Genomic DNA, 18,110 nt, shown 5'->3' with positions numbered 1-18,110 from the left:
AACGGGGCTCACGCCATGGCCGGTGGGCGGGGCTCCAGTGCAGCAGTGGGTGGGGCTCGCCGGTGGGCGGGGTTCTCGCGGTGGAGCAATGGGGCGGGGGGATTTGGAATGGGCGGGTTCCCGCTGCAGCTGGCGGGCGGGACTTGCCATCGGCGGTTGCGCGCAAGCGGGCGGGACTTGCCATGGGCGGTTGCGCGCAAGCGGGCGGGACTGGCCACGGGCGGTTGCGCGCAAGTGGGCGGGACTTGCTATGGGCGGTTGCGCGCAAGTGGGCGGGACGTGCTATGGGCGGTTGCGCGCAAGTGGGCGGGACTTGCTATGGGCGGTTGCGCGCAAGTGGGCGGGACGTGCTATGGGCGGTTGCGCACAAGTGGGCGGGGCTTGCTATGGGCGGTTGCGCGCAAGTGGGCGGCCGGGTGGGCGGGGCTCCCTGTGGCGACGCTCCCGCAGCGGCCGTTGAGAAGGGGGCGGGGCCTCACCATTGCAGGTGGTGGGGGCGGGGCTGTGGCGGCCGTTGAACGGGTAGGCGCGGCTCGCGGTCCCTCCCTCCCTCCCTCAGTCGCCTGGGCCTGGTCTGTCATGCCAGCGCGGAGCTGTGCGGGGGGTGGCCTTGGACCTTAGTCTCTGTTTCTAGTGGAGGCCGCGGGCAGGTCTTATTATGAGACGCAGATGTCTCATTTGGCCGCAGTCAGCATGGCGAGCCCGGCTGTGGAGTCTCTGTACCCGGTGAGTGGAGTCTGGGGTCGCGGCGGTGCTGAGGGCCCCCAGTGACTGGGGGGGAGGGTTTAGTGCTGATACCACTGGGAGGTGCCAGGCACATCCTCTGCACCTTGAGGAGAGGATTGTTACCGGGATGTGTACATGAGGTATCTCCTGGGCCCTGACTCCAGGAAGTCAGGGATTAGGCTGGAAGGAGATTGTAAACCCCTGGCAGGCAGAGAGGAGCTGAGACAGGAGAGGCTGGGAGATTGCAGGCTTTGATATGAGAGATGGAGATCCTGTACTCACTTTAAAGGGCTGGGAACAAACATCCCTCAGAGGGACAGGAAGTATTTATCGCAAGGTATTAAGAAATACTTTTATATTTCTTTAATGCTGAGACAGTCATTGATTAGGATCATTAGAGACCAGCTATTCTGATTCAGTCCTGACAACCCAATCATGGAAATTAGATACCTCTTCGTCTTGGATCAATAATGAGGTTAAATATGGAATCTGTTTTCAGGATTGAATTTGAAGGTTGTCTTTGGGACACTGTAACTCAGTTACTCGTACCTCACGCTCCTCTGATTTACAAGGTTGTGGATTCCAATGCCACTCCACGGCACAGCGGTTAGCACTGCTGCCTCGCAGCGCCAGGGACCGGAGTTCGATTCCTGGTTTGGGTCACTGTCTGTGCGGAGTCTGCACGTTCTTCCCATGTTTGCGTGGGTTTTCTCCAGGTGCGGCGGTTTCATCCCACGGTCCAAAAGACGTGCTGGTTAGGTGCATTGGCTGTGCTAAATTCTCCCTCAGTGTACCCAAACAGGCGCCGGAGTGTGGCGACTAGGGGATTTTCACAGTAACTTCATTGCAGTGTTAATGTAAGCCTACTTGTGACAAATAAACTTTATACAGAGACACAAAATCTGGTTTGACACTCAGTTCTGAGGGAGTGCTGAACTGTCAGAGGCACTGTGCTTTGGATGAGATGTTAAACCAAGACCCCATCTGTTCTCCTGCATTGCATTTAAGAACCTAAGAACTAGCTCGGGGCAGGAGTAGGAAATTCAGCCCCTCAAGCCTCCTCTGCCATTCAGTATGCTCAAGGCTGATCTAAGCTCAGCCTTAATTCCTCTTTCCTGCCCATTCTCCATAGCCCTTCAACCCATTACTAATTAAGAATCTGTCTATCTCAAATTTGCTCAGTGTCCTGGCATCCACCGCTCTGGGGTAGTGAATTCCTCAGATTCATAACCCTTTGCGAGGGGTAATTTCTCCTCATCTCTGTTTTTAATCTGCTCCCCCTTCATCCTAAAACTATGACCCTTCTTCTAGATTTCCCCACAAGATGAAACATCCTCTCTGTCTACACTATCAATCCCCTTTATCATCTTTTATACCTCAATTAGATGTCCTCTCATTCTTCTAAACTCCAGTGAATATACACCTAAACTGCTCAATCTCTCTTCATAAGACAAACCCCTCAGCTCTAGAATCAATCTAGTGAACCTCCTCTAAATTGCCTCCAATGCAACTATATCCCTCCTCAAGTAAGGGACCAAAACTGTACACAATACTCCAGGTGCTATCTCACTAATGCCTTGTACAGTTGCAGTAACATTTCCTTACCTTTATACTCTATTCCTTTAGCAATGAACACCAAAATTCCATTTGCAAAGTTAAGACACTACTGTGTGGTGTCTCTTTACCATTAGCAAGGTACCAAAAGTGTGCACTTATTTGAAGTGTGATTTACAAGAAGGATATGAGAATAAACTCTTGTGTGATTCTGTTTAAGAACTTTGCCTACTTTTGATTGCCAATCCAGAATTAACTAATAGTGCACTAGAGGAGCCTTCTGTAAATTTACCCTTCATTATTTAGAACCATGCAGTGCAGCAGTTAAAGAATAGTTGTTCTACAAATGTATGATTGCCTGAACTCGTAGATCACAAAATCACAGAATTTTTACAGTGCAGAAGGAGGCCATTTGGCTTTCATGATTTTTGCACTGACTCTCTGAGCAGTTCACTTAGTGCCATTCTCCCGCCTTTTCCCCATAACTCTGCGCATTCTTCCTTTTCAAATAACTATCTTAATTTCCCGGGAATGTCTTGATTGAACCTGGCACCCATCACATTCTCAAGCAAAGAACAAAGAACAGTACAGCACAGGAAACAGGCCCTTCGGCCCTCCAAGCCTGTGCCGCTCCTTGGTCCAACTAGACCAATCGTTTGTATCCCTCCATTCCCAGGCTGCTCATGTGACTATCCAGGTAAGTCTTAAACGATGTCAGCGTGCCTGCCTCCACCACCCTACTTGGCAGCGCATTCCAGGCCCCCACCACCCTCTGTAAAAAACGTCCCTCTGATGTCTGAGTTATACCTTGCCCCTCTCAGCTTGAGCCCGTGACCCCTCGTGATCGTCACCTCCGACCTGGGAAAAAGCTTCCCACTGTTCACCCTATCTATACCCTTCATAATCTTGTATACCTCTATTAGATCTCCCCTCATTCTCCGTCTTTCCAAGGAGAACAACCCCAGTCTACCCAATCTCTCCTCATAGCTAAGACCCTCCATACCAGGCAACATCCTGGTAAACCTTCTCTGCACTCTCTCCAATGCCTCCACGTCCTTCTGGTAGTGCGGCGACCAGAACTGGACGCAGTACTCCAAATGTGGCCTAACCAGCGTTCTATACAGCTGCATCATCAGACTCCAGCTTTTATACTCTATACCCCGTCCTATAAAGGCAAGCATACCATATGCCTTCTTCACCACCTTCTCCACCTGTGTTGCCACCTTCAAGGATTTGTGGACTTGCACACCTAGGTCCCTCTGTGTTTCTATACTCCTGATGACTCTGCCATTTATTGTATAACTCCTCCCTACATTATTTCTTCCAAAATGCATCACTTCGCATTTATCCGGATTAAACTCCATCTGTTACCTCTCCGCCCAATTTTCCAGCCTATCTATATCCTGCTGTATTGCCCAACAATGCTCTTCGCTATCCGCAATTTCAGCCATCTTCGTGTCATCCGCAAACTTGCTGATTACACCAGTTACACCTTCTTCCAAATCATTTATATATATCACAAATAGCAGAGGTCCCAGTACAGAGCCCTGCGGAACACCACTGGTCACAGACCTCCAGCCGGAAAAAGACCCTTCGACCACTACCCTCTGTCTCCTATGGCCAAGCCAGTTCTCCACCCATCTAGCCACTTCTCCTTGTATCCCATGAGCCTTAACCTTCTTAACCAACCTGTCATGTGGGACTTTGTCAAATGCCTTACTGAAATCCATATAGACGACATCCACGGCCCTTCCTTCATCAACCGTTTTTGTCACTTCCTCAAAAAACTCCACCAAATTTGTAAGGCACGACCTCCCTCTTACAAAACCATGCTGTCTGTCACTAATGAGATTGTTTCGTTCTAAATGCACGTACATCCTGTCTCTAAGAATCCTCTCCAACAACTTCCCTACCACGGACGTCAAGCTCACCGGCCTATAATTTCCTGGGTTATCCCTGCTACCCTTCTTAAACAACGGGACCACATTCGCTATCCTTCAATCCTCAGGGACCTCACCCGTGTCCAAAGAAGCGACAAAGATTTCCGTAAGAGGCCCAGCAATTTCACCTCTCGTCTCCCTGAGCAGTCGAGGATAGATGCCATCAGGCCCTGGGGCTTTGTCAGTTTTAATGTTCCCTAAAAAACCTAACACTTCCTCTCTTGTAATGGAGATTTTCTCTAACGGGTCAACACCTCCCTCCGAGACACTCCCGGTTAACATGCCCCTCTCCTTCGTGAATACCGATGCAAAGTATTCATTTAGGATCTCCCCTATTCCCTTGGGTTCTAAGCATAATTCCCCTCCTTTGTCCCTGAGAGGTCCAATTTTCTCCCTGACAACTCTTTTGTTCCTAACGTATGAATAGAATGCCTTAGGATTCTCCTTAATCCTGCCTGCCAAGAACATCTCGTGACCTCTTTTTGCCCTTCTAACTCCCCGTTTGAGATCTTTCCTACTCTCTCTGTATTCCTCCAGAGCTCCATCTGTTTTCAGTTGCCTGGACTTAATGTATGCCTCCTGTTTCATTTTAATTGCAGTGCATTCCAGACTTTAACCACTCACTGCATGAAAAATGTCCTTCTCATATTGCTTTTGCTCCATTTGCAAAATACTTTAAATCTGTGCACTCTCGTTCTTGATCCTTCCAAGTTTCTCCCTATCTACTCTGTCCAGATCCCTCATGATTTTGAATATCTCCTTCAAATCTCCTTTCAACCTTCCAAGGAAAACAGTGTTAACTTCTTCAATCTAGTTATTACTTGAACCAGTAACTGGACCTACATAAGATAAAGGTAAAGTACTGCGGATGTTGGAACCTCTGCTCCTACAAAGGGTCATCCAGACTGGAAGCGTTGGCTCTATCCTCTCTCCGCTGATGCTGTCAGACCTGCTGTGATTTTTGAGCATTTTCTGTTTTTGTAACTGGATCTATATGTTTATTTTACCTCTTTAATTCAAAATCATGTTTTTTGCATGATAGCAGAAGGATATGACACTTAATAAAAGAGATGGATTTGAAGACTTGATGGAAGAGCGCAGACACAGCAGCGATCTGAGATATGCTATGCGTTGTTACACTCCAGTAGTCTATAAGGATCTTGTGCCCCGTACCCCTAGTGCTCTCAGGAGCATTGTACTGAAATCTGACCAAGTTCAATATGTCATCAAACAGGTAAGGGTCTGCATTAGAATTTCGATGGATTCAGTTGTATTAACAAATGTGGAATTTAAATAAGGTTGTTGCAGTATATCTGTTTTGTCTTCCAAAATCCAGCTACAGTCAAGGTAATCTTGTTAATTAAGATAATGTTGGAGCTGTACAGAGTGTTGCTTAGGCCACGGCTGGAGTACTGTGTGCAGTCCTGGTCACCTCACTATAGGAAGGATGTGATAGGGTACAGAGGAGGTTCATCAGGATGTTGCCTGGAATGGATCATCTGAGTTATAAGGAGAGACTAGATAGGCTTAGATTGTTTCATTTAGAGCAGAGAAGGCTGAGAGGGACATGATTGACATGTATAAGATTGTGAAGGGCATGGACAGGGTGAGTAGGGAGCAGCTGTTCCCCTTGGTTGAGGGGTCAATCATGAGGGGGCATAGTTTTAGGGGAAGGGGCAGGAGATTCAGAGGGGATTTGAGGAAAACATTTTTCACTCAGAGGATGGTGGGAATCTGGAATGCACTGCCCGGGAAGGTAGTGGAGGCTGGAAACCTTACAACCTTTCAAAAATATTTGGATGAGCACTTGAAATATCGTAACATTTGAGGATATGGGCCAAGTGCAGGAAAATGGGATAGCGCACCTTTAGTTATTGTTGGTGTAGAGTCATAGAGGTTTACAGCATGGAAACAGGCCCTTCAACCCAACTTGTCCATGCCACCCTTTTTAAAAAAAATCCCTAAACTTAATCCCAATTGCCTGCATTTGGCCCATGTCCCTCTATACCCATCGTACCCATGTAACTATCTAAATGCTTTTTAAAAGACAAAATTGTACCCGCCTCTACTACTACCTCTGGCAGCTCGTTCCAGACGCTTACCACCCTCTGTGAAAAAATTGCCCCTCTGGACACTTTTGTATCTCTCCCCTCTCACCTTAAACCTATGCCCTCTAGTTTTAGACTCTCCTACCTTTGGGAAAAGATAATGACAATTTATCTGATCTATGCCCCTCATTATTTTATAGATCTCTATAAGATCACCTCTCAGCCTCCTACTCGCCAGAGAAAAAAGTCCCAGTCTATCCAACTTCTCTTTATAACTCAATCCATCAAGTCCTGTTAGCATCCTAGTGAATCTTTTCTGCACTCTTTCTACTTTAATAATATCCTTTCTATAATAGAGTGACCAGAATTGCACACAGTATTCCAAGTGCGGCCTTACCAATGTCTTGTACAACTTCAACAAGACATCCCAACTCCTGTATTCAATGTTCTGACCGATGAAACCAAGCATGCCGAATGCCTTCTTCACCATTCTGTCCACCTGTGACTCCACTTTCAAGGAGCTATGAACATGTACCCCTAGACTTCTTTGTTCTGTAACTCTCCCCAGTGCCCTACCATTAACTGAGTAAGTCCTGCCCTGGTTCAACCTACCAAAATGCATCACCTCGCATTTGTCTAAATGAAACTCCATCTGCCATTCGTCAGCCCACTGGCCCAATTGATCAAGATCCCATTGCAATTGGAGATAACTTTCTTCACTGTCCACTATGCCACCAATCTTGGTGTCATCTGCAAACTTACTAACCATGCCTCCTATATTCTCATCCAAATCATTAATATAAATGACAAATAACAGTAGACCCAGCACTGATCCCTGAGGCACACCGCTGGTCACAGGCCTCCAGTTTGAAAAACAATTCTCTACAACCACCCTCTGACTTTTGTCAAGAAGCCAATTTTGTATCCATTTAGACACCTCACCCTGGATCCCATGAGATTTAACCTTATGCAACAACCTACCATGTGGTAGCTTGTCAAAGGCCTTGCTAAAGTCCGTGTAGACAACATCAACTGCACTGCCCTCATCTACCTTCTTGGTTACCCCTTCAAAAAACTCAATCAAATTTGTGAGACATGATTTTCCACTCACAAAGCCATGCTGACTGTCCCTAATCAGTACTTGTGTCTCTAAATGCCTGTAGATCCTGTCTCTCAAAGTACCTTCCAACAATTTACCCACCACAGATGTGAGGCTCACTGGCCTGTAGTTCCCAGGCTTTTCCCTGCAGCCCTTTTTAAACAAAGGCACAACATTTGCGCCACTAAAATCTTCTGGCACCTCACCCGTGACTATCGATGATTCAAATATCTCGGCTAGGGAACCTGCAATTTCCTCCCTAGCCTCCCACAATGTCCTGGGATACACTTCATCAGGTCCCGGGGATTTATCTACCTTGATGTGCTTTAAGACTTCCAGCACCTCCTTCTCTGTAATATGTACACTCCTCAAGACATCACTATTTATTTCCCCACGTTCTCTAACATCCATGCTTTTCTCAACAGTAAATACTGATGAGGAATATTCATTTAGGATCTCGCCCATCTCTTGTGGATCCGCTCATAGACGACCTTGTTGATCCTTAAGAGGCCCTACTGTCTCTCTTGTTACTCTTTTGCCCTTTATGTATTTCATAGAATCATAGAAACCCTACAGTGCAGAAAGAGGCCATCTGGCCCATCGAGTCTGCACTGACCACAATCCCACCCAGGCCCTACCCCCATATCCCTACATATTTACCCGCTAATCCCTCTAACCTACGCATCTCAGGACACTAAGGGGCAATTTTAGCATGGCCAATCAACCTAACCCGCACATCTTTGGACTGTGGGAGGAAACCGGAGCACCCGGAGGAAACCCACTCAGACACGAGGAGAATGTGTAAACTCCACACAGACAGTGACCCAAGCCGGGAATCGAACTTGGGTCCCTGGAGCTGTGAAGCAGCAGTGCTAACCACTGTGCTACCGTGCCACTTTGTAGAAGCTCTTTGGATTCTCCTTTGCCTTATCAGCCAAAACAATCTTGTGTCCCCTTTTTGCCCTCCTGATTTCTCTCTTAACTCTACTCCTACACTCCCTATACTCTTCAAGGGATTCACTTGATCCCAGCTGCCTATGCATGTCATGTGCCTCTTTCTTCCTCTTGACCAGGGCCTCAATATCCTGAGTCATCCAGGGTTCCCTACTTCTGCCAGCCTTGCCCTTCACTCTAAGAGGAATGTGTTTACCCTGAACCCTGGTTAACACACTTTTGAAAGCATTCCACTTAACAGACGTCCCTTTGCCTTCCCACAGACTCCCCCTGTTGAAAGTTCCTGCCTGATACCATCAAAATTGGCCTTGCCCCAATTTAGAATATTAACTTTTGGGCCAGACCTATCATTCTCCATAGCTATCTTAAAACCAGTAGAATTATGGTCACTGGTCCCAAAGTGATCCCTCACTAACACTTCTGTCACCTGCCCTTCCTTGTTTCCCAAGAGGAGGTCAAGTTTTGACCCATCTCTAGTTGGGCCATCCACATACTGAATGAGAAATTCCTCCTGAATACACAACAAATTTCTCTCCATCCAACCCTCTAATACTATAGCTGTCCCAGTCAATATTGGGAAAGTTAAAATCTCCGACTATTACCACCCTATTTTTCTTGGAGCTATCTGCAATCTCCTTACATATTTGCTCCTCAATTTCCTGCCGACTATTTGGGGGCCTATAGTACAACCCTATCAAAGTGATTTCCCCCTTATTTCTCAGTTCTACCCATATAGACTCAGTGGCCGAACCCTCGGATATATCCCCTCTCAGTACGGCCGTGATGCTTTCCTTAATCAAAACAACTCCCCCTCCTCTCTTACCTCCTGTTCTATCTTTCCTATAGCATCTGTACCCTGGAACATTGAGCTGCCAGTCCTGTCCCTCCCTTAGCCATGTTTCAGTAATTGCTATAATATCCCAGTCCCACGTACCCATCCATGCCCTGAGTTCATCTGCCTTGCCCGTCAGGCCTCTTGCATTGAAATAAATGCAGTTTAATCTGGACTTCCCTTGCTCTCTGTCTTGCTTTTGTCTGATCTGTCTGGTGCTAGGATTACTGACACTGCCTTTACTACTTAATGTGCTCTCTTTAACTTCTGTGCTGTCATCAAACTTCTCTTCTGTCACCCTTCTGCTTTGGGTCCCACCCCCTGCCAAACTAGTTTAAACCCTCCCGAGTGGCTCTAGCAAATCTCTCCGCCAGGATGTTAGTCCCCCTCCAGTTCAGGTGTAACCCGTCCCTCTTGAACAGGTTACCCCTTCCCCAGAAAAGATCCCAATGATCCAAAAATCTAAATCCCTGCCCCCTGCACCAGCTCTCAAGCCAGGCATTCATCTGCCTAATCTTCCTATTCCTACTCTCAGTAGCACGTGGCAGCAGTAGTAGTCCTGAAATTACTACCTTTGAGGTCCTGCACTTTAGCCTTCTGCCTAACTCTCTATATTCACATTTCAGGACCTCATCCCTTTTCCTACCTATGTCGTTGGTACCAATATGTACAACGACCTCTGGCTGCTCACCCTCCCCATTAAGAATGTCCTGCAACTGCTCAGAGACGTCCTTGACCCTGGCACCAGGGAGGCAACACACCATCCTGCAGTCTCGATTGCGGCCACAGAAACGCCTGTCTGTGCCTCTGACTAGCGAGTCCCCTATTACTACTGCTTGCTTGCTCTTTGCCTGACCCTGTCCCATAGCAGAACCAGCTGTGGTGTCACAGGCCTGGCTGCTGCTGGTATCTCCCCCTGACAGGCTATTCCCCTCAACAGTATCCAAAACGATATACCTGTTTGAGAGGGGAATAGGCACAGGAGACTCCTGCACTACCTGCCTTCCTCTCCTGGCAGTCAGCCATCTACCTGTCTGAACCTGTGGTGTGACAACCTCCCTGTAACTAGTGTCTATCACACTCTCTGCCTCCTGTATGCTGCGCAGTGCATCCACCTGCTGCTCAACCAAACAAGGAGCTGCAACTGGACCCACTTCCTGCAGACAAAGTTGTCAGGGAGACTAGATTGCTCGATGGACCTTTTCTACGCTGTATGACTTTGACTATTCCTCCATTGTTGGACCTTGGTCCTGTCTCTGGATTTCGATTATATTTATATTAAAACTGTGGCATCCGTGTACAGTGAAGTCACTTTGCATTCATGCTACAGTCATAGATCATTGCACCCATACAAAACTGTCAGTGCTGCAGTAGAATTTGAGATATTCCTGCCTCCATGTCATCCTTTTGCTTTCACTCACTGGGGAGAGTAGTTAAGAATCAGGAACAGGGTGTACATGTGGTGAGTGCCTGGAACGCGCTGTCAGAGGAGGTGGTGGAAGCAGGCAGATTAGCAACATTTAAGAGGATCTGGATGGGTACCTGAGTAGGGAGGGAAATTGTGGGATACAGACTGAGTAAGAGCAGAAGATTTTTCTTTTAGTTTAGTTACAGCATCATGATCGGCACGGGCTTGGAGGGCCAAAGGGCCTGTTCCTGTGCTGTACTTTACTTTGTTCTTTGTATTAAAAACTGTAACTTTGGGGCAGTGGATCTTCCACTGAACGTGGTGGAGTTGATATATCAATATTTGTCTGGAACAATTACTGTGAATCATTAGTAGCTGTGAATTTGGTTCTCAAATCAATTAGAGAGACATCTGCATACATGAAAGCATCAACAGCATTGTTTTATCAGGTACAAAGCCATATGTTTTGTGAGTTTGAAACTCAGTCTTTGAAACTTGCAATGCTAAATGGTATGTAGCCTGTTTCATGTAGATACTGTTTCAGGGGACTGGAAAATTACTTTTATTAAGCTCTGTAATTGCCCTTTTATGTTGTATTTGATCAGTTGTCAAAAGAAACTGGTGAATCTCCAGATATCATTAGCGATGAAGCAGCTGACATTTTGGAGAAGATGGGCCATGGCCTTCGGTTAAGTGTAGTCCGATTCTTTGCATTTACCCTGAGCAAAATCTTTAAAGCCCTATTCCAGAAAGTACGTGTGAACGAAGAAGGAATTCACAAGGTTAGTTTCCACCTTTTGTGATCTTGTCTTGCACTAATCATTCTGTTCACATTGCTGAAAAAGTGATTCAGATAATACTTATCACTGCAAAAATGTACTGAATGTGGTATTGCACTTTGGAAATAATATTTTTTAAATTCCCTGAATACCCCCTGTGTTTCTGTTCCCTCTGCTTTTCTGTTTAAGATAGTTATGTGCTGGGTATATTTTTATGAGTGGCAATAGCCCTGTTTCTGAAGTGGCTTTTTTCCTAACATTAGTAGCTGCACCTTTTGCCCAGGCCTGACACTCGAGAATTCACTCCCTCAATCAGTCCCCTTCATCGCTCCCTAAAGCTCACCTTTAGCTGAAATTTGGTTACCCGTTCTTAATCTGTCTTTGCTCGGCACAGTTTCCATTTTCTTTTCTATTTTCTATCTAATGGAACTATATAAAAGTTTAAAGTTTACTTTATTAGTGTCACCAGTAGGCTTACATTAACACTGCAATGAAGTTCCTGTGAAAATCCCCTAGTTGCCACACTCTGGCGCCTGTTTGGGTACACTGAGGGAGAATTTAGTATGGCCAATGCACCTAACCAGCACGTCTTTCAGACTCTGGGAGGAAACCGGAGCACCCGGAGGAAACCCACGCAGACACGGGGAGAATGTGCAGACTCTGCACGGACAGTGACCCAAGCTGGGAATTGAACCCCGGTCCCTGGTGCTGTGAGGCAGCAGTGCTAACCACTGTGCCTGCTGGCAATGAAAAAATCATCTTTCTCCTCTAAATGTTGCCTGTCTCTGGCTTGCTGGACAAGTGAACCCTGCCCATCCCATGCTGAAAGTAGTGGTCAGCTTCCTCACTATTGCTCCACAGACCAGAGTCTCTGACTTAAAGACTTGCCCTCGTGTACGATGTTTCCTGATGCAGGAAATCAATAAATGCAGCTTTAATAGTAAATCCTATAGAATAGCAAAGAAAATAACACTTGAACATAGAGTCATAGAGGTTTACAGCATGGAAAAAAGCCCTTCGGCCCAACTTGTCCATGCCGCCCCTTTTTTTTAAAACCCCTAAGCTAATCCCAATTGCCCACATTTGGCCCTCTATATCCATGTAACTATCGAAATGCTTTTTAAAAGACAAAATTGTACCTGCCTCTACTACTACCTCTGGCAGCTTGTTCCAGACACTCGCCACCCTCCGTGTGAAAAAATTGCCCCTCTGGACACTTTTGTATCTCTCCCCTCTCACCTTAAACCTATGCTCTCTAGTTTTAGACTCTCCTACCTTTGGGAAAAGATATTTTATAGACCTCTATAAGGTCACCCCTCAGCCTTCTGCGCTCCAGAGAAAAAAGTCCCAGTCTACCCAGCCTCTTATTTCTCAAACCATCAAGTCCCAGTAGCATCCTAGTGAATCTTTTCTGCACTCTTTCTAGTTTAATAATAGCCTTTCTATAATAGGGTGACCAGAACTGTGCACAGTATTCCAAGTGTGGCCTTACCAATGTCTTGTACAACTTTAACAAGACGTCCCAACTCCTGTACTCAATGTTCTGACTGGTGAAACCAAGCATGCTGAATGCCTTCTTCACCACTCCGTCCATCTGTGACTCCACTTTCAAGGAGTTATGAACATGTACCCTAGATCTCTTTTTTCTGTAACTCTCCCCAGTGCCGTACCATTAACTGAGTAAGTCCTGCCCTGGTTCAATCTACCAAAATGCATCACCTCACATTTATCTAAATTAAACTCCATCTGCCATTCGTCAGCCCACTGGCCCAATTGATCAAGATCCCCGTTGCAATCGGAGATAACTTTCTTCACTGTCCACTATGCCACCAATCTTGGTGTCATCTGCAAACTAACTAACCATGCCTCCTATATTCTCATCCAAATAATTAATATAAATGACAAATAACAGTGGACCCAGCACTGACCCTGAGGCACACCGCTGGTCACAGGCCTCCAGTTTGAAAAACAACCCTCTACAACCACCCCGACAGAAGCCAATTTTGTATCCATTTAACTACCTCACCCTGGATCCCGTGAGATTTAACCTTATGCAACACCCTACCATGCAATACCTTGTCAAAGACCTTGCTAACATACAAGCAAAGAACATGAGTAGGCCTTTCAGCACCTTGAGCTTGTTTTACCATTTAATAAGATAATTGTTTATCTCGTAGTAACTTCAAATCTGTGTCCTGCCTACCCCATGATAGCCTATCACCCCTTTGCTTACCAAGGATATATCCACCTCTGCCTTAAGAATATTCAGACTCTGCCTCCACCGCCTTTTCAGGAGGAGAGTTCCAAAGACTCACGACCCTCTGAGAGAACTAATTTTGCCTCATCTCTGTTTTAAATGAGTGATTCTTTTTTTAAACAGCGACATACAAAGTTTGTCAAGCTTTTTCCATTCCAATGGATGGTGCACAGCTTGCAATGCTTAGTTTTGTAAGGACGGATATTTTTCTTTGAAGTTGAATTCATCAGTATTAAATAAGGATCTGTGAATGTGTTTCCTTTTTTCAGCTACATCAGGCTATCCAAGAATACCCAGTTGTTCTGCTGCCAAGCCATCGCAGCTACATAGACTTCCTCATGTTGTCATATATTATGTACACCTATGACCTTTGCTTGCCGGTCATTGCTGCTGGAATGGGCAAGTATCAGTTTTCATGCAAAAGCTGGGCATATTTAGTTTAATTACTGGAGACTCTGGAATCTGACACCACTTGATAACAAAATCTGTTTTCTTTCTAATCTTAACTTTATGCAAACTAATGATTTTGTTTCCTTCACAGATTTTATGGGAATGAAAATAGTGGGAGAGATGCTGCGAATGTCAGGTGCTTTTTTCATTCGCCGATCGTTTGGAGGAGACAAGCTATACTGGGCAGTTTTCTCTGAATATGTGAAAACAATCCTGCGGGTCAGTCTTCTGTTTATTACTGATGCACTAAGAGATGAATCGGTATTCCTTTGGAGTTACTGACATGTTACCACCTTGTTGAATCTGTCATGATGTTCCCATGCAACTGTTGTACTGATGCTGCTGGGGCTGTTCGGTGATCTTATCCTCCTGTATTAACTTAAAACACTAATTGCAGCACAGTAGGAAGCCATCTGGCCCGCTGTATCTGTTAGATTTTTGCTAGAGCAACTTAAAATGAATCCCAATATCCGCTCTTTCCATGGTTTCAAATTTTAACCACCTTTCCCTTAAAGGATGCAATCGTCTCCACCCCAGCTCCTCTCTATGGTAAAGCAGTCCATGCTCCAACACATCTCTATGCAAATATGTTCTGGCAATTTTCAATTGATTATCCCTCCTCAATGTGCCTCTAACCCGAGCAAATAATTTTCCTTATTCACTACATCAAAACCCTTTGGAATTTAAAAAATCTGTAATATGTTCCTTAAATTAAATTGAATTATCTAAGTAACACCCTAAACAGAGCGGTACTCTTGTTTATTCCACAGAGTGGAACACATATGAACAGAGCGTTGCACTGTTTGAAGTGCTGTTGCTATGCATCAGTGATGATGTGACTGGAAATTTATTTGCATTTGTCCAGCGCTAACCGGAAATAACCATTTTTAACATTTCAGGCATGTTCTCACTTGCAAAGGTAATGGTTGAGAAAATTATTTAAACTACAGCCTACATTAGGTATAGATGTCTGTCTCTGGGTGTTTTACAGGCAATAATAGATGGAGAAGGGAGAAAAGGAAGAGGGGCAAGGTGGGGGGAGCACAAACATGGTTAAAGAAGAGTCAAGTGGGTTTTGACCGCAGTAAGACAAAAGGCAAGGTAGAAATGCTCAATGAGGGGGTTGTAAGGGCTGGGACTAAGGTGCATGAAAATTTGGCTGCCAAATTGTGAGCAGTGAATGAACAGCAACTTATTTAGTGCCTTTAGGATAGCATGGTGGCACTGCTGCCTCACAGCGCCAGGGACCCAGGTCATTTCCAGCCTTGGGTGACTGCCTGTGTGGAGTTTGCACATTCTCCCCGTGTCTGAGTGGGTTTCCTCCAGGTGCTCCAGTTTCCTCCCACAGTCCAAACATTTGCGGGTTAGGTGCTTTGGCTATGCTAAATTGCCCCTTAGTGTCCCAAGATGTGTAGGTTAGGGGGAGAAGCGGGGTAAATACTTGGGGTTACGGGGAACAAGTCTGGATGGGATTGCCCCTTAGTGACAGGGGGATTACGTGGGGCTACAAGGATAGAGCCTGGGAGGAATTGTTGTGAGTGCAGACTCGATGGGCCGAATGGCCTCCTTCTGTACTGTAGGGATTGTATGATACTTTAACGTACTGAGACGTCCCACGACACTTCACAGGAGCATTATAAAACAAAGTGTGACAAGGGGCCACATGCGATATGACCAAAAGCTTGGTCAAAGAAGTAGCTTTTAAGGAATGTCCTAAAGGAAGAAAATGAGGGCGAGAGGCAGAGTGGTGTAGGGAGGGTATTCCAGAGTTTAGGGCCTCAGTCAGTGCTCAGAGGCTTGGTGGGTGTGTGTAAGAAGTAGGTGGAAGGAGGGATTTGTGGAGAGGTTTGAAGGTATTACGAGAATCTTAGAAGTTAATTCTTTGTACGAATACATTGGAATTCATCAAAGACAAGATTAGAGATGCAGGAGGTGAACATAGGCCACAGCATTTTGGGTGAGTTGTAGCTTATGGAGGATAGAACTGGGAAGACCAGAAGTAAGAGTATTGGAGAAGTATAGCCAGGAAGTGATAAATGTGTAGATTAAGGTCAATGGCTGCAGTCCAGAATGGACAGGACAGAAGCCTGATTGCAATGATTCATACATGAAGTAGTGGGTGAGTAATTGAAGGAATGATGCATTTCTGAACTTCAGAAAGATTCAGAATGTGGAGGATGGAGAGTGGTTGGGAGGGTTCAGAGCATTTTATTTGAGGACGGGATGTTAGCAGATTTTAAAGTTGTAGCGACAGAGCAGATGAATATGAACAGGTTATTGATGCCAGTGATAAGGGCTTGCTGCAGTTCTACAGAGCCTTGATGAGACCACACCTGGAATATTGTATGCAGTTTTGGTCTTATCTGAGGAAGAATGTTCTTGCTATGGAGGGAGTGCAGCGAAGGTTTACCAGGCTAATTCCTGAGATGGAAGGACTGACATAGGAGTTTAGAAGAATGAGAGGAATCTCAGAAACCTATAACATTTTAACGGGACTACAAAGGTTAGAATGTTCCCAAATGGCAGGGGAGTCCAGAATCTGGGGTCGCAGTCTGAGGAAAGAGGATAAACCATTTAGGACTGAAATTAGAAATTTCTTCACCCAGAGAGTGGTGAACCTGTGACATTCTCCACCATTGAAAGCAGTTAAGGTCAAATCATTGGGGCTAAAGGGATCAAAGGATTTGGAGAAAAGCAGGAACAGGTTGCATGACCAACCATGATCATAATTAATAGCAGAGCAGGCTCGGAGGGCCAAATGTTCCTGTTTTCTACATTTCTATGAGGGGGAGAAAGCGACTGGTCAGGAACTGGGACACGAAATGGTCATTGACAATACGATTCGGGAGACTGGGGGAGATGGAGAAGAAACTATTGAATAAGGAGAGTCAAGTGCCTGGAGGAGGCAATAAAATGTCAGGTTTTTCACATTTGATGTCTAAAATGAAGATGGAAGGTACATTGGGAGGAAGGACAATTTGTCATGTCTAAACAAATTTAGAGCTTTTCATTCTCTGCAGTATTCTCAGACTTAACAGGGCAGAGGTAAATAGATCGAGACCTTCTACTTTATACAAGTGAAGTGAAGAGTTTTCTACTGGTAGTGAGAAAGAGCTAAGAAACACACATGAACTGAACTCAAATTACCCCCCCCCCCCCAACCTTGAATTATTCCTTCATTTTTAAAAGCAGTTTTTTTGTTACTTAATTGGGAACATGGATTTTTCTGTGATTTGCAGCTGACTATGGTACTAGAGAGATCTGTGGGTGCAGCTGTCCCAAAAAAATTCTAAGGACGCTTTTCCCATTCTGACCCGCTAATTTTTTGGCGGGTCGGGAGACGCGCGTGTGCCGATTCACGGGATTCGCGCATGCATGCACGTGGCTCACCGCCAGAAATTCAGCGCAGTCAGGACCACGCAGGAAACTGGCAGGAAGACCAGGTAAGTCATTTGAATCTATTTTTAATGTAATTTGAATGTGATTATTGGGCCTGGGACTGAACTCTCCGGCCCGATACATCTCCCACCCCACCATTACAAATTCAGTCTGGCGAGGTTTAGAGTAGCTCCCCCACTTTTGGGAAACTAGCGGGAGTAAAGGGGGAGCAAACGGGGTCATCCCCAGGAGTTCATGTTCATGGCAGGGGGGGTGCTGCCCCCTCAGCATGGGCACCCTGGCAGTGCCAGCCTGTGTCCCCTGGCACTGCCTAAGGGGGCACCTTGGCATTGCCCACCAGGCATCGGGCAGTGACAAGGGGGTGGGGCCCAGGGGCAGGACCAGCTTGGGGCAGGGCCTAGGGGGCGATCGGTGAGGGGGGTTCCGCTGCCACTCTGCATTGGGATCCGGTCGGAGCTGGCGGGAGGCTAGAGATCGGGGTGGGCTGGAGAGGTGGGGGGAGTCGGGGTTGGCCCGGGAATGCTTGTGGGGGCCGCGATCAGACCATGGTGGGAGCTGGGGGCAGCACTGCAGGGGTCTCGAGCTGGCCAGCAAACGGGGTGTCTGACAGATCAGGGCCACTGCACATATGCAGAGTTCCAGAACTGTCAGACTCCAGCGCGAA

The 18,110-nt window shown here is 46.2% G+C and overlaps 1 protein-coding gene across 3 annotated transcripts in view; it reads left to right on the top strand.

The window, feature by feature from the left end:
• The first annotated feature begins 458 nt into the window (after positions 1-458).
• The window catches only part of gnpat (glyceronephosphate O-acyltransferase), a 37,686-nt gene continuing 20,034 nt past the window's right edge, over positions 459-18,110 (top strand). The window contains exons 1-5 of one of the 3 annotated variants that reach the window (XM_078213357.1): positions 484-726; positions 5,263-5,454; positions 11,167-11,343; positions 13,867-13,996; positions 14,139-14,266. In XM_078213357.1, the coding sequence (XP_078069483.1) occupies positions 670-726; positions 5,263-5,454; positions 11,167-11,343; positions 13,867-13,996; positions 14,139-14,266 (684 nt within the window). In that variant the 5' untranslated portion in view covers positions 484-669. Of the gene's footprint in view, positions 727-5,262; positions 5,455-11,166; positions 11,344-13,866; positions 13,997-14,138; positions 14,267-18,110 lie in introns of all 3 variants that reach the window. The other 2 variants (XM_078213355.1, XM_078213356.1) reach the window with 2 other exon arrangements.

Source organism: Mustelus asterias, chromosome 5, assembly GCF_964213995.1.
Source record: "Mustelus asterias chromosome 5, sMusAst1.hap1.1, whole genome shotgun sequence".
Lineage (NCBI taxonomy): Eukaryota > Metazoa > Chordata > Chondrichthyes > Carcharhiniformes > Triakidae > Mustelus > Mustelus asterias.
The sequence above is the reverse complement of the archived record's forward strand: the minus strand, read 5'-3'. Positions and strand labels throughout refer to the sequence as shown.